The following is a 13,825-nucleotide window of genomic DNA, read 5'->3' as shown; positions in this document are numbered from 1 at the left end:
CCATCCCATCCCATCCCAAACTCTGGTAACATAGTGGTTACAAGTCAGGCTGCTAACTAATCTCAAGGTCAGAAGTTCAAAACTACCAGCCATTTCATGGAAGAAAGATGAGGCTTTCTGTGTGGGCTCATGCACTGGACTGAAAAGTTGGTTTAAACTGCAAGGTCAGTGGTTCAAGCTCACCAACCACTCCTTGGAAACCCTATACAAGGTCGCTGAGGTCAGAACCAACTTGATTGCTCTTAACAACAACAATAATAGTGTTCCATGGAGTCCTGGTGTGGTGCTGTAGTATGAGCTCTGAACCCCATTGTTGGTTTGATCTGTAAGATCAAACCAAGCTGTTCCTATACAGGATTGCTATGAGTTGGAATCAACTCATAGGCAGTAAACAACAACAACAATATTCCATTGTACACAAATACCACCATTTGATTAATCTTTCATCCTTTGATAAGCACTTTGATTGTTTCAAAATCTGTGATTAAATATCACAAAGTAGATGTCAATGCCTTAACCATGTTTGTGTTGGGAGGCCTAGAATTTCTTACATCCTTGTCAAAATGAGTGCTAACCTTCTCTCCTTTCACTGATCACCACATAGTAAAGAATAATATGTTAAAATTGTTGCCGTGAAGTCAGTTCCAATTCATAATGACCTTTTGGAGCAGTGTAGAAATGACCCTATATGATTTCCAGAGATGGTAGCTGGTGAGGGTGAACTGCTCATCTTTTCATTGGCATTCAAGAACTTAATCTGCCAGCAAGGCAGAGATTCAAGGAGCTAAGGGGACAAAATACCAAGAGACCAGGAAGCAGAAACTGACAACACCAGAAATGTTGGAACCAGAGTTGCCTCTTTCAAAGAAAGGGTAAGGTCATGGCATTGGAATTTCAAAGGGTAGGGCCTCTGCTTACAAGGTTTCAAAGGTCCAGGACTGCCATTCATGAGTACTAAGGGGATAGGGCCAGATCTGCTACCCAAAGCTGAGGGATAAGGCTATCATGCCAGGACTGTGGGAGTGCAATCATTACACTGTTGGACTAGAAGAATGGGGCCACCCAAAGCTGAGGAATGAGCTACCATCCCAGGGAGCCTGGAAAGTGGTATCGATGCCAATGGATACAGCACCTTCACCCAGAATCCAGAGAGCATGGCCCAGAATCTATGGGCAAAGCTAGTGCTTAGATGGTCTCAGAGAACAGAGGATAATTTTCAAGTCTTGAGAGAAATGTCAGTTATTCTACTGGAGTTTAAATTTGCTTGATGCCCATTATACTTTCTTTGCCACCAATTTATCCCATTTGTAATAGAAATGTCTACCTTATACCTGTTCAACGTTGTACTTTGGAAGCAGATAACTTGTATTCTAGATTCATAGATGAAGAGGAATTTTACTACAGGATGTAATTAGTACTTGAAGTTTAATTAAGACTTTTGGGACAACATATTTGGGGAAAAAATGTTTTGCATGTGGTATTTATGTGCTTTGCAATAATCAGAGTTGGGCTTTCTGTCGAAATGCTGTGTGTATTTTTGGATAACAAGACCAAAACATTATAGCCAAGGATATAGCCTGGCATTTTTAAATTGAGTTATAAACCTTGGAAATGAAAAGTAAACTAGGTTTCAAAACCACATTGAAATCAGCAATTCATTGTCTGTTTCTGTTTCCTTTAGATATAATCTCTGAGACAGATTGATGGTACACTAGTATAACATAGTTATTGTTGTTACATTCCATTGACCTTGTATAGGGTTTCCAAGGAGGTGAGTTTGAACTGCTGACCTTGTGGTTCAAACTGACCTCATGGTCCAGTGCTTTATTTTACCAGTAAATTATTTTTTAAATCTGCCGTGTTTATATGACTTTAAAGCAAATGGACAAATCAATACTTCATCTCTTTTCATTGAATCTAGTTGAATACTTGACATTATATGGGAGTAGAAATAGCACTTATTCAAGCTCTGCTTTATGCCAGACTATGTTAACATAGCAGTCAAGAAATCAGATGATGCATTGCATTAGGCAAATCTGCTGCACAAGACCTTTTTAAAGTGTTGAAAAGCAAAGATGTCAGCTTGAGGACTTAGGTGCGCCTGATCCAAGCCATGGTATTTTCAATAACCTCATATGCATGTGAAAGCTGGACAGTGAATAAGGAAGACCATAGAAGAATTGATGTTTTTGAGTTATGGTGTTGGAGGAGAATATTGAAAGTTCCATGGGCTGCCCATAGAACCAACAGATCTGTGTTGGAAGAAATGCAACCAGAATGCTCCTTGGATGCCAAGATGACCAAACTTCGTCTCTCATACTTCGGACATACTGTCAGGAGGGACCATTCGCTGGAGAAGGATATCATGTTTGGTAAGTTGGAGGGTCAGAGAAAAAGAGGAAGACCCCCAGCAAGATGGATTGGCCAAGTGGCAGCATCAATGGGCTCAAGCATGGCAACAATAGTGTGGTTGGCCCAGTATCAGGCAGTGTTTCATTCTGCTGTGCATAAGGTCTCTATGAGTCGGCACCGAATCAATGGCACCTAACAACAACAACGTTAACTGAGATTATCCCTTAAAATCTTCACAACAGCATCACGAATTAAGTCTTTTGCACCCATTTTGCAAATGAAAAAGCTAGGTACATCTATTAAGCTGGATTTTCTTACCAGTGAAGGTAGAGGAATAAACAAGTCTTCTAAGCTATGTAATGGAAAGGAGTTTCCCTTTCAGATTCTTACTTTTATTCTTTTTTATAATTACAATCACAGCACAATAAAGAGTACTCAGCTTTTTATATCTCTCTAACTGATATAAATGTCATACAATGGTGTGGCATTGTATGATAAACACTGGACTGTGAAACAAAAGATCAGCAGTTCAAACTCACCATCTCCTCTTCATAAACCCTTTACAAGGTTGTTATGAGTCAAAACCAACTCACTGGCACTTAACAATAATAACAAATGACCTGAACTTCATTTGAGCCCTATTTGTATAAACAGATAAAAGGGCAAAAGGATAGTGAAAGACTTAAAAACATGGCTTCATCTTACCTGTTATGTATAACTGAGTCAGTACCTGTTTATTGTCACTTCCTGTCAACTCACTAGCATTGGGTAAAGTTTCTTTCCAAGTCCCTTTCTTCTCTTTTTCCCTTGTATGGAATTCTGGTGCGAAGAGATGCTAGTACAGCATCATTTCATTGCAAGTGAGACCTGATGTCTCACTTGCTTTTGGTCCTTACGTGGTTCTCAAGACCTCACTGACTTGTCCTACGTTGTCTTTGGATCTTACTCTCTGCCTTAGCTGCACCTGCTATTTAATTTCAGCTCCTGGTCAGAGCTCTGGACCTGGCCAGTGTAAGTTGTCCCACCACTACCAACACCACCATCATGGAGCCCTTTTGACTCTTGCTGGTACTGCTGTGTCTTTGAAACTGGCCACTTCCCACTGTAGATGTGGTTCCCTGAGGCAACATAATTCATAAGTCTCATATGGCTTCCATACCCAACACTCAGGAGGCCTTAGGAATTTTTCAGATCACTTTCACCTCTCAGAGGTCAAGCAAATGTGGCCAGTTACTATTGTTTCTCTTCTGAGGCTGCTTTACTTTGCTGTCTTCCAATCCATAGACTGACTCTTCCCCTAGTGCCACGAGGAAAATGGCACATACATCAATTTGCCTTTGACTCCCCAAGCTAACCTGGATTATTCTGGAATGATGGGTTATGTCCTTCTGTAGCAGTCAGCCATACTTTCTGTAGAAAGTATGGAAGGACTTACAGCAAAAATTTAAAAGAAAATAATTTTATTGTTTCTAAGACCAAACCATAAGGATTATCTCTAAGGGGGTACATATTCCCTCAGCCTTTTTTAAAAAGATTTTTCTCTGCTTGAGACAAAAATGAACTTTCCTTTTATTTCACCAGCATTATATACTCAATTTTAGTTCAAGTAAAGCACATATGTATATATAGTTCTGCATGGAAGCCAAAATAATCTGTGTGCCAATTACACATGACTGATGAAAGTGTCTCATTATATATATTCCCACATGGGAACAGTGGGAAGCCATACAGAGAGAAAGGTGGTGGCAGCTTTCTAAAAGAGCCTTTGATGGAGACCACGTCATTTTCCCCAAGAGACAGACTGCACATTTTCTTGGATGGCATCTGTAATAATTAAGGTTTTTTTGTCAACTTGATTTGGCCAGGATTATCAGTGGTTTGGCAGTTGAGATGTAGTTTTATTTTCCCTATGATGAGACCTAATATAATCTAATTACCTCCATGATGAGATTTGCTGTGAGCAGCCAATCAATTGAAAGGAAGTTTCCTTTGGGGTATGGTCTGCTTCCAATATATTGGACACTCAGACAAAGCTTTCTTGCTTTCTGCTGGGGCTGGATCCTGCATCTGGCTAGTCATGAAACCTCTGGTTCTTTAAACTTGAGCCAGTGGGTTGTTTTATTGGCTGAAGATCCTGATAATTGTCAACATGCTGTCATCTTACCTGCCCAACCTGCCTGCCATCTGATTCACAGACTTGAGACTTGTCTACCTCTACATCTGTGTGAACTATTTCCTTGATATACATTTTTACATATTCATAGATTCACTTCATGGGTTTTGCTTCTGTAGAGAACTAAGCCAAATAAATTATCCTACACTCTTACATTTCCAAATGAGTCTCACTGATTGGACCAGCACCATCTGAGGAAGACTTAAAATTCACAGAGCCACACAAGGGCTGATATTATGAATGTTAACTAATCTGAGGGTACATTTCTAGAAGAGAAGTTATGCTTGTACTCTATTGGTTTTCATTTAGTTTCTCTTCTTGGCTTCTAGAATGGAGAGCAGAATAAAATAGCCTAAAATTAGTTTCATTCTTGGCATCATATTTCAAGTAGTTGGCAATTGTTCTCTATTGAGTGTGGGACCTGGCAGGGAGAGGCTGTCACAGAGCAAGATTCTTAATTCATTGGAGATTTTCTCCTATTATGCTTGGATCAGGAAAATTAACATGTTTCAACATCCACAAGTATGTTACTAAATATTTTTGTCTTCAATTTAAAAATCTATATATTTTGATGGAAATGTTAATTCATAGAGAGATCTCAGTTCTTTGGCTCTGCAACAAGCACTCAGCTAGTAGACTGACGCAATCAATAATATTCATTCACAGTTACAGCAGTTTAATCACTTCAGAGTGAAGTTCTCTTTAGATTCTCAAATCCAGATATTCACACCATGCCTCTTACCCCATTCTTCTAGGTACGTCCCCAAATTCTATCTCATCTTCTTAAGTCATCGTTTTTTAACACTCATCTGACCCATTCTTTCTTCTTTCCAGTTTTTCCCCTGGCTAGATCCCCTTCCAGTCACCTACAGCTTGTCTTCTAGAGTGCCTGTTCCACTGTGAAGATGACATAACTGTCTACTTCCTATTATAAGGTGTAACATTATGCCTTAGTCCATACCCAGAGTGCCCACTAACACTGCCAATTTTCAATTCAAATAATGTCTGGGGAAGTTTGGTCCAGTGAGTGACTGCTAGCAGGCTCATTATGATTGTAAAAACTTGGAACTCTAATGTGAATAAAATGAGCATATCAGAGGCTGGCGGAGGAATCTCACTACTGTCGAGGAAGACATCCAGGAATGGAGTGTGTCTTTTGGATTCTGAGACCCCTGCACATTCAACCTCCTTGACCCAGGAGACAGAGCTGTGACAGCAGAGGAGTGGCCGAGGAGCATCAGCAGCACCAAGAGCCAAAGCACCAGACAGAGTGGTGGTATTCCCAGCCCACATAGCACATAACACTGAGTGCCTTTGAGTAGGAAGCTCACTTGTGGAGTTAGGTGCCTTCAGGCACTTAACTGGGAGATACGTTCTCTCAGCCTTAGGCTTATAGTAGAGTGGAGTGTCCTTTTGGCATTTATCAGCAATCCTCAAAGAGGTTTGTAACATTGCTGGGGCAGGGCAGAGGCCAAGGGGCCCTTGCCTGAGAGACCAAGGACCAGAGAGAGGCATGCCTGAGAGCATGGCTAGGAAGAGGCCTTCATGAGTAAAATAACGGTGCCCTGAGCATTTCTAAGGCTGAATTGTAACCTGTATTCTTCCATGATAAACCCTGTAACTGTGAATATGGTGTCTGAGTTCTGTGTGGCCATTCAATGAATTATCTGAGTAAAGAGTGCTGTGGGAGGTATGGTAGGTGTCAGATGTGGTAGAGAAGGTAGAAGGCTGGAGTCTTGTCTGAATCGGTCCTGGGTGGATGCTGATGATGGTGATTTTCCATCCCTCTGGTAAAGGAAAAGGAAGTTGAACACTCTCTCCACGTTCTTTTTTTTAAATAGGGTGAGACATGTTGAATTATGCATTTAGCATGGTTAATTCTTATTTGGTGAGCCAATGGCTCTTTAGGGTAAACACTGTACTGCAAACCACAAGATCAGTTGTTCAAGCCTACCAGCTGCTGCACAGAAGAAAGATGAGGCTTTCTGCACCCACAAAGACTTACAACCCTGGAAATGTCATACAGGATCTTTATGAGTCAGAACTGACTTGATAATAACACTTAACAACAACAACATGTTATTACTTTGGTACTGTACTGGCCATTTCTTAATTTTGTATTTTGAGAATTTGATAATGCAAGCAAAGATGGAAAATGTAATAGGGCATTATATGTGAAGACTGCAATGTCAGTTTACCATACTATAGAGGCTTGCATATAGTTCTGGTGTGGCATTGTAGGATAAGCACTTGGCCACAAAGTCAGTTTGAGTCACAAGGCCAGTGGTTCAAACTCATCTGCTGCTCCTTGGAAACCTGTGCATGGTCTCGGCGAGTCGGAAACGACTCAACAGTACTTAATATAAACAACAATGGCTTCTTTGTTGCTGGGATTCTGAAAGCTATGCCACTAGAATTTCAAATACCAGCAGGATCACTCAAGGCCAGGTTTTAGCAGAGCTTCCAGACTGGAACATACCAAGAAAGGCCAGTGAAAACCCGATAGAATACCAGGGTTGTCCAATATAGGGTTTTAAGATAAGTTCCCCCTAGGCTGGAGAATGCTGAAAATATATAGTGGCCACAACCATAAACTTGAGCATACCAAAGAATATGAAGACTCAGGAATGGGCAACATTTCTGCTGATGAGATAGGGTCACCCTGAGTTAGAACCAACATGACAGAAACTAACAAAAAAAAATTTGAAGTTGTCTAAAAATCATACAACACGTATTCAGTTGATGTTTACTCTTCTTTCCTAATGCAGCTGTAGATTGCACAAGAGGATATTTTCATTTATCAGTCAGTAAGTATATTCTTCATAGCATGTGTCCCTCATGGAGATAAGTAGACAATTAGGCCACTGGCTGGTTGAAAAAAAAAAAAATATGCTTTGAGAGCAGGGATGGTCTTCTAGTCTTTTCTTTTTGCCAAGCAGCTAGTATATGGAATCAGTTAATCAACTGATAAATAATTTATTTTTATAATTTCCAACATATTGTTGTTGTTAATTGCTGACAAGAAGCTTCCATCACACATCCACTCTGTGTAGGGTTTCTGAGGTTGTAAATCTTAGCAGGAGCAAAAAGCCTCATCTTTCTCCTGCAGAGTGGTTGGTGGCCTGGAACCACTGACCTTATGTTTCACAGTCCAGTGCTTAACTTATACAACACTGCTAACCCTCCAACATATTCTTGTTGTTGTTCAGTTCCGTTGAGTCCATTCTGACTCATAGCAACCCTGTATAGGTTTTCCAAAGAATAGCTGGTGGGTTTGAACTGCCAACCTTTGAGGTTCGCAGTCCAGTGCTGATTTCACAGTGCCATACCAGGAGTCCCTTTCAATATATTGTTGCTGTTGTTGTTAGGTGCCATTGAGTCTGTACTGGCTCATGATGACCCTGTACACTACAGAACAAAACACTTGCCTGATCCTTGACCAACCTCACAATTGTTGCCACACTTGAGCCCATTGATGCTGACACTTTGCCAATCCAATATATTAGCTGATTTTAAATTACATATGCTAATTTGGTTAATTTTTATGTCTGAATCATCTTAGAGCCAAGAGGGAAAGGAAGAGACATTTAAGAAGGTATTTTTCAACAGATTTTTTATTTTGCCTTTTTGATTTCTTTAATGTTTTATTGTGAATTATGTGATAGTTTATATGGGAGAACATTAGTTTTACATTCATCCTATTGTATATCGTTTCATTGCCATGGCTACAATCCCCTCCATACATCATCAACCAACCACAGGGTATACCCTGCAAGCCTGTCCCCCGGTCATGAGTGCACAGCCCCTCTCCCTCTCTGGATCTAAAGTCCCCAGCTGCTCCTTCTCTCCACGTCATCTTTTCTGCCTCCATCTCTGACATCACTGCTTCTCTGGGTAGGGTCCCACTCTCCGCTCTTCTCCCTTGATGGTCCAAGGGACCTCTGCTCCTAGACTGCAAAGTTAATCATTCCCTTCCTTTGCTACAAGACTTCTAATTTTACATTTCCAAACCACACAATTAGTCCTGATAACAATATCTGCATCTCATTTTATCAGCTCCACCCAGACAGATGGGATACTATAAGTGGAGATTCTACCTTTCTCCATGCTCTCTGGATCTAGGCTCCCTCTTGAAAGCTTGTAAGCCAGTCACTTCTTGCCTTTGCAGTCCTCCCTCCCCCATTGGCTTCCTTCTTTTCATGTAATGCTTAGCAGCTATTATTGGCTCTTGTCTCAATGGTGGAATATTATGGGGCATGCTTGCAGCTTGGCTATATGGCCATGATTGCTGTCTCTTCTTGGGTAACATATGGGGAAAAGCTCCCACCTCCAGAATAAATGTGTGATCAAAAGGACCAAAAGGAGAAGAAATATAAAAGCAAAGACAAAACCCACCTCTTTGAAACAAGAATTAAACTGTGGCTGACTGGCCAGTCTTGCTACACAGAAAGTGTTTGTGGACCTTAGAAGCCTCCAGTAGTGGGTTAGGGTGTCCGCTCGCTAGGTCCCTCTTCTAGTCACCACTGCAGAGGTGCACAGATAGATATTGAGAAGTTAATGGGATAAAGATTGTCTACTATTTTTGTCTCTGAAGGTCAGTTATGTGTCTGCATATGCACAGTGTAATTCTCGAGATAGTTGCATCCTTTTATGTTGGGGTTTTACAGCTTGTTCATATGGTTTGTCTGTCTGCCCTGAGGTTCCTGCTTTTTTCTTGCTAAATAGGCTGGAATAAAGGGTCCCACACAAGTTAATTTTAGGGCTATGACCCCTAGGCTGATGTGATAAGCAGCTGCCAAGCTCTTTCTTTCTCTATGTGCTGTGGGAAAGCTATGGGCTCAGTATTGGACTTTTTCTTTTTGGGGAGGGTGCACACCTACCCACCTGAAGGTGTCCAGGCTGGGCAAAGAAGGTGTGAAGAGGGGGGAAAATGTGTAGAATCCCTCACACTCTTTTCCCAAATGTCACTGCACTGCTTTTAGCCGTGGGTTCCTGTACTGGTCTGGCTGTAGCCCCACCCTCTGAACTTTGCCCCGGTGGGATGGCTTCAGAGAGAGTTCTGTCTTGAGCAATTCCTAACTTGCAGTATTTTCTTTTATATCATGATTGTTCTACTTGCATGTGCCTGAAACTGTTGTCCTGTATATTTTACTAGATCCAGAGCGCTGGTGTTGCTCCTATAGTGCAGATTCTCTGGATTTTCAATCCCTCCCTCACGGAGCCTTTCCTGCCTGGCTGTCTCTGCTGCATGCCAAAACCGGAACGCCTATGAAACTGTTTTGATTTGCAAATTCAGGTTATATTGAGAGTCTAACATTACCTGTGATTCTGCTTTCTCAGTAGTATTCATAGAACTCTCAAGAGCAGCAACCTAGAAGAAAATGTGATCAATTGGTAATATGTTATTTGCCATCATGCCTAGGAAAGAATTTAATTGTCCTTCTGCCTGCTTTTTTTAGCGTTGTATACAAAGTTTCAGATTGATGTGAAGGAATCATTTTATTTTATTACTTTCTCATTGATACCTGAATCTCATGGGTATTCATAGTTATGAAACAATCAAAGATGTATTCCCATTTCAAACTAAGGTCAGAAGTTAATTTTAAATCTGTGAAATCTACATAGTCTGCTATAAATACACCTGCTATGTAAACTTGCTAATATAGCAAAACTATTATAAGTTAGTAATTTATTTTAGAAAGTAAATTCTTTATAAAAGCTATGCATATATGCACATACATTCATATGTGCACTATAAACTTCCTGTTAGTGCACATAGAATGTGGCATTGTTCATGCAAACTTGTATTTACACTCTACGTTTTAGAAATATAATTGTTTTATAGAACTAAACAATTCTGTTCATAACAAGGCAGATTAGCATATGCTCTTCATTCAAAATTTGACATGCTTTTGAACTCCATCGCCACACTTTTCTTTTTTCAACTGGAAATATGAAACTGGAGACACTAGAAGGTAACAATCATGTGTATCTTTGAACTTATAACTTCTGAGAGCTGCATTCCTCTATGCCTCCCAACAGCATGGTTGTGTTTACACCTTTCTTGCCATAGTTGATTGGTACAGCCAAAATTTGGCTGATCAGGAAGTTGTCTACAAGATGTTGTCTGAAATTGAAATGGAATTAGTGTCTCCTCCTTTTGTTAAAGAATGCACCATTGCGTCTTCTGAAATGTCTGTGGGCATACTGTTAGATTCAAGTCTTAAGCCAAGGACTTCTGGTTTGGGGGCAAGTAAGCAGAGACAGATACTGAAAGCTCCTCGGCAAAAACCCTAAAAAAGTAGAGAAAGAGTGGTCCACAGAACAGTTGCAGAGATTTGGATCTTGTTTAAGTACCAGACACCAGTTTCCCGTGCCCACAGAAGAAATCCGCCTGTGGAAGCAAACTACGGTGATTTCTCAATCAATCCAGCCACAGCGGCCAGCAGCCAGAAGTCTTAGGGCGGGGACACAGCCAAGCGGAGGCAGTAACCCAGTGCTAGAAGCCACAGTGCTGCACATCTGAAGAACAGGTGTGACCGATTTTTCATCATTCACTTTTCATTTTTCACGTATCTTTTCACTTCACTCTTACCATGCCCTCACTGCTTAGCCCAGGCAGGTGGGAGCACACCCCCAAAAGGGTTTGGCACTGCACCCACAGTTTTCCAACTGCACAGGAGGAAACCCACAGGCTGCTTCTTAAGACATCTGACTCTGGGACCCAGCCACAAAGTTGACCTAGGCGGAACCCTTTATCCCTTCCTGCACAGCAAAGGCCAGTGGACAGAGTCAATCCAAATTTTGTTTTTGTTTTTGATTGTTGGTGTCTGTCTCTGCTTTTATGTTGTTTCTGTCTTTGGTCCTTTTGGCCTCACTCTTCTCCCAGGGGCTGGAGCTTTACCCCCCTACCTTACCCAAGAAGAGACAGCAACTGTGCCCAAATAGCCAAGCTACAAGCATACCCTGTAATACCATACCATCTAGACAAAAGCCAAAACCAGCTGCTAGGCAGCATATCTTCAGATAATATCCTCCAGGAAATGCTCAATGAGCTTAACAACAAAGCAACATACATCCATTTAAGAATTTAAAACCCATATAAATGCTGAAAATGTCTGAAAATTAAGAAAACACAATTAAAGATTGCAACACATGTCCAAAACCAGAAAAAATTAACTGAGATAAAGGAGCTGGAAGCAGACACAGACTTTCCAGTAGAAGAGCTGGCTCCGGATCTGCCTGAAAAGGAATTCAGAAGAATGATAGGGAAACAAATTCAAATGATCTGAAAAGGGGTGGAGGAAACTAAGGAAGAAGTCACGAAGGTGCTACAGGAGCAATCAAACAAGATAAATACTGCATTGGAAACAATCCAAAGTCTTCAAGAAGTCCAGATGATTAATAATAAAATATTAGAAATGGACAATACACTGAAAGGGGAAAGGAGCAGAACTGAAGAGATGGAAGCCAGAACCAGCAAACTGGAAGACAAATGTCTTAATACTGCTAAGATAGAAGATCAAGAAGAAAGAAGGATTAAAAAACCTGAAGACAGTCTAAGATATATGCTGGATAACATGAAGAGGAATAACTTAAGAATTATTGGCATTACAGAACAGGAAGAATCACAGAAGTCCACAGAAGAGATAATTGAAGAGCTTTTGGAAGAAAATGTTGATAGCATCTTGAAGGAGGAGAAGATAAACATTCAAGAAGCTGAATGAAACTCAGGAAGGATAGACCCCCCCCAAAAGAAAATCACCAAGTCATATCATAAGCAAGCTCTCCAAAATCAAAGACAAGAAGAGAATCTTAAAAGCAGCCAGGGAAAAGAGATATGTTACTTACAAAGACAAGCAAATCAGATTAAGCTCTGACTTCTCAGTAGAAACCATGCAGACAGAAGGCATTGGAGAGATATTTATAAAACCCTAAAAGAAAAAACAAAAAAACTACCCACCGTGACTTGTGAAACAAATATGAACACAGCGTAAGAAGGGATGCAGAACAAAGGAACAAACAGCATCGCAAATAATAAACATAATGACAGCAGTTCGTCCATTGTTGTTATTGTTGTTAAGTGCATTCAAGTCGGTTCCGACCCATAGCTACCCTGAACAGGGTTTCTGAGGCTGTGAATCTTTACGGGAGCAGAAAGCCTCCTCTTTCTCCCGCGGGGCAGCTGGTAGTTTTGAACTGCTGATCTTGCGGTTCGCAGCCCGATACGTAACCACTACGCTACCAGTTTGTCCATATCTATTGATAATTCCACTGAATGTCAATGGATTAAATGCACCACTGAAGAGACAGAGAGTGACTGAAAATATAAGAAACCAAGGCCCTTCATTATGCTGCCTACACACAAAGACAAAAACAGACTAAAAGTTAAAGGATGGAAAAATATGCCATGCTAACAGCAATAAAAAACAAGCAGGAGTGGCAGTACTAATCTCTGATAAAATAAACGTTAAGCAAAAACCAGCATAAGAGATAAAGAAGGACACTATCTCATGATTCAAGGGTCAGTTGAGCAAGGTGACATAACCGTAATTGACATCTATACTCCCAATGAAAGAGCACCAAAATATATAAAGCAAACCCTATTAGGATTAAAGAAAGAAATAGATAAATCTGCATTTTTAGTGGGGGATTTTAATATACCACTTTCGAAAAGTGATAGAACAACCAGAAAGAACCTTAACAAAGCTATAGCGGAACTAGACAGCACAATCAACCAACTTTACCTCTTAGACGTGTACTGTGAATTCAACCCAACAACAACACAGTACACATTCTTTCCCACTGCACATGCAACATTCTCCAGAATTGACCATGTGTTAGGTCAAAAAGCAAGCCTCCATAAATTGACAAACATAAAATACTACAAAGCATCTTTTAAGACCACAATGCCACAAAATTAGAAATCAACAATAAGTAGACCAAGGAAATAAAGTTTTATATATCAAAACTGAATAGCACCCCACCGAAGAGCGACTGATAATAGAAAAAATTAAACGTGAATTCAGAAAGTTCCTAGAAACAAGTAGACCAATGTCCCTCATGAACATGTTGTTGTTGTTGTTGTCAGGTGCCATCGAGTCGGAACCGACTCATAGCTACCCCATGCACAGTAGAATGAAACAATGCTCGATCCTGGGCCAACCTCACCACCGCTGCCACCCCCAAGTCTATCAATGATGCTCTGGCTGCACTTCTTCCAAAACAGATCTATTGGTTCTTTTGGCAGTCCATGGCACCCTCAGTATTCTCCTCCAACACCACAACTCAAAGGCATCA

General features: G+C 40.7%; 1 protein-coding gene across 1 annotated transcript in view; it reads left to right on the top strand.

The window, feature by feature from the left end:
* Positions 1-13,825, top strand: part of RGS7 (regulator of G-protein signaling 7) — a 479,262-nt gene that overhangs the window by 98,440 nt on the left and 366,997 nt on the right. The window contains exon 3 of the mRNA XM_006868561.1: positions 49-67. Coding sequence (XP_006868623.1) covers positions 49-67 — 19 coding nt within the window. The remainder of the gene's footprint in view (positions 1-48; positions 68-13,825) is intronic.

This window comes from Chrysochloris asiatica, unplaced genomic scaffold (genome assembly GCF_000296735.1).
Source record: "Chrysochloris asiatica unplaced genomic scaffold, ChrAsi1.0 scaffold00119, whole genome shotgun sequence".
Classification (NCBI taxonomy): domain Eukaryota; kingdom Metazoa; phylum Chordata; class Mammalia; order Afrosoricida; family Chrysochloridae; genus Chrysochloris; species Chrysochloris asiatica.
The sequence above is the reverse complement of the archived record's forward strand: the minus strand, read 5'-3'. Positions and strand labels throughout refer to the sequence as shown.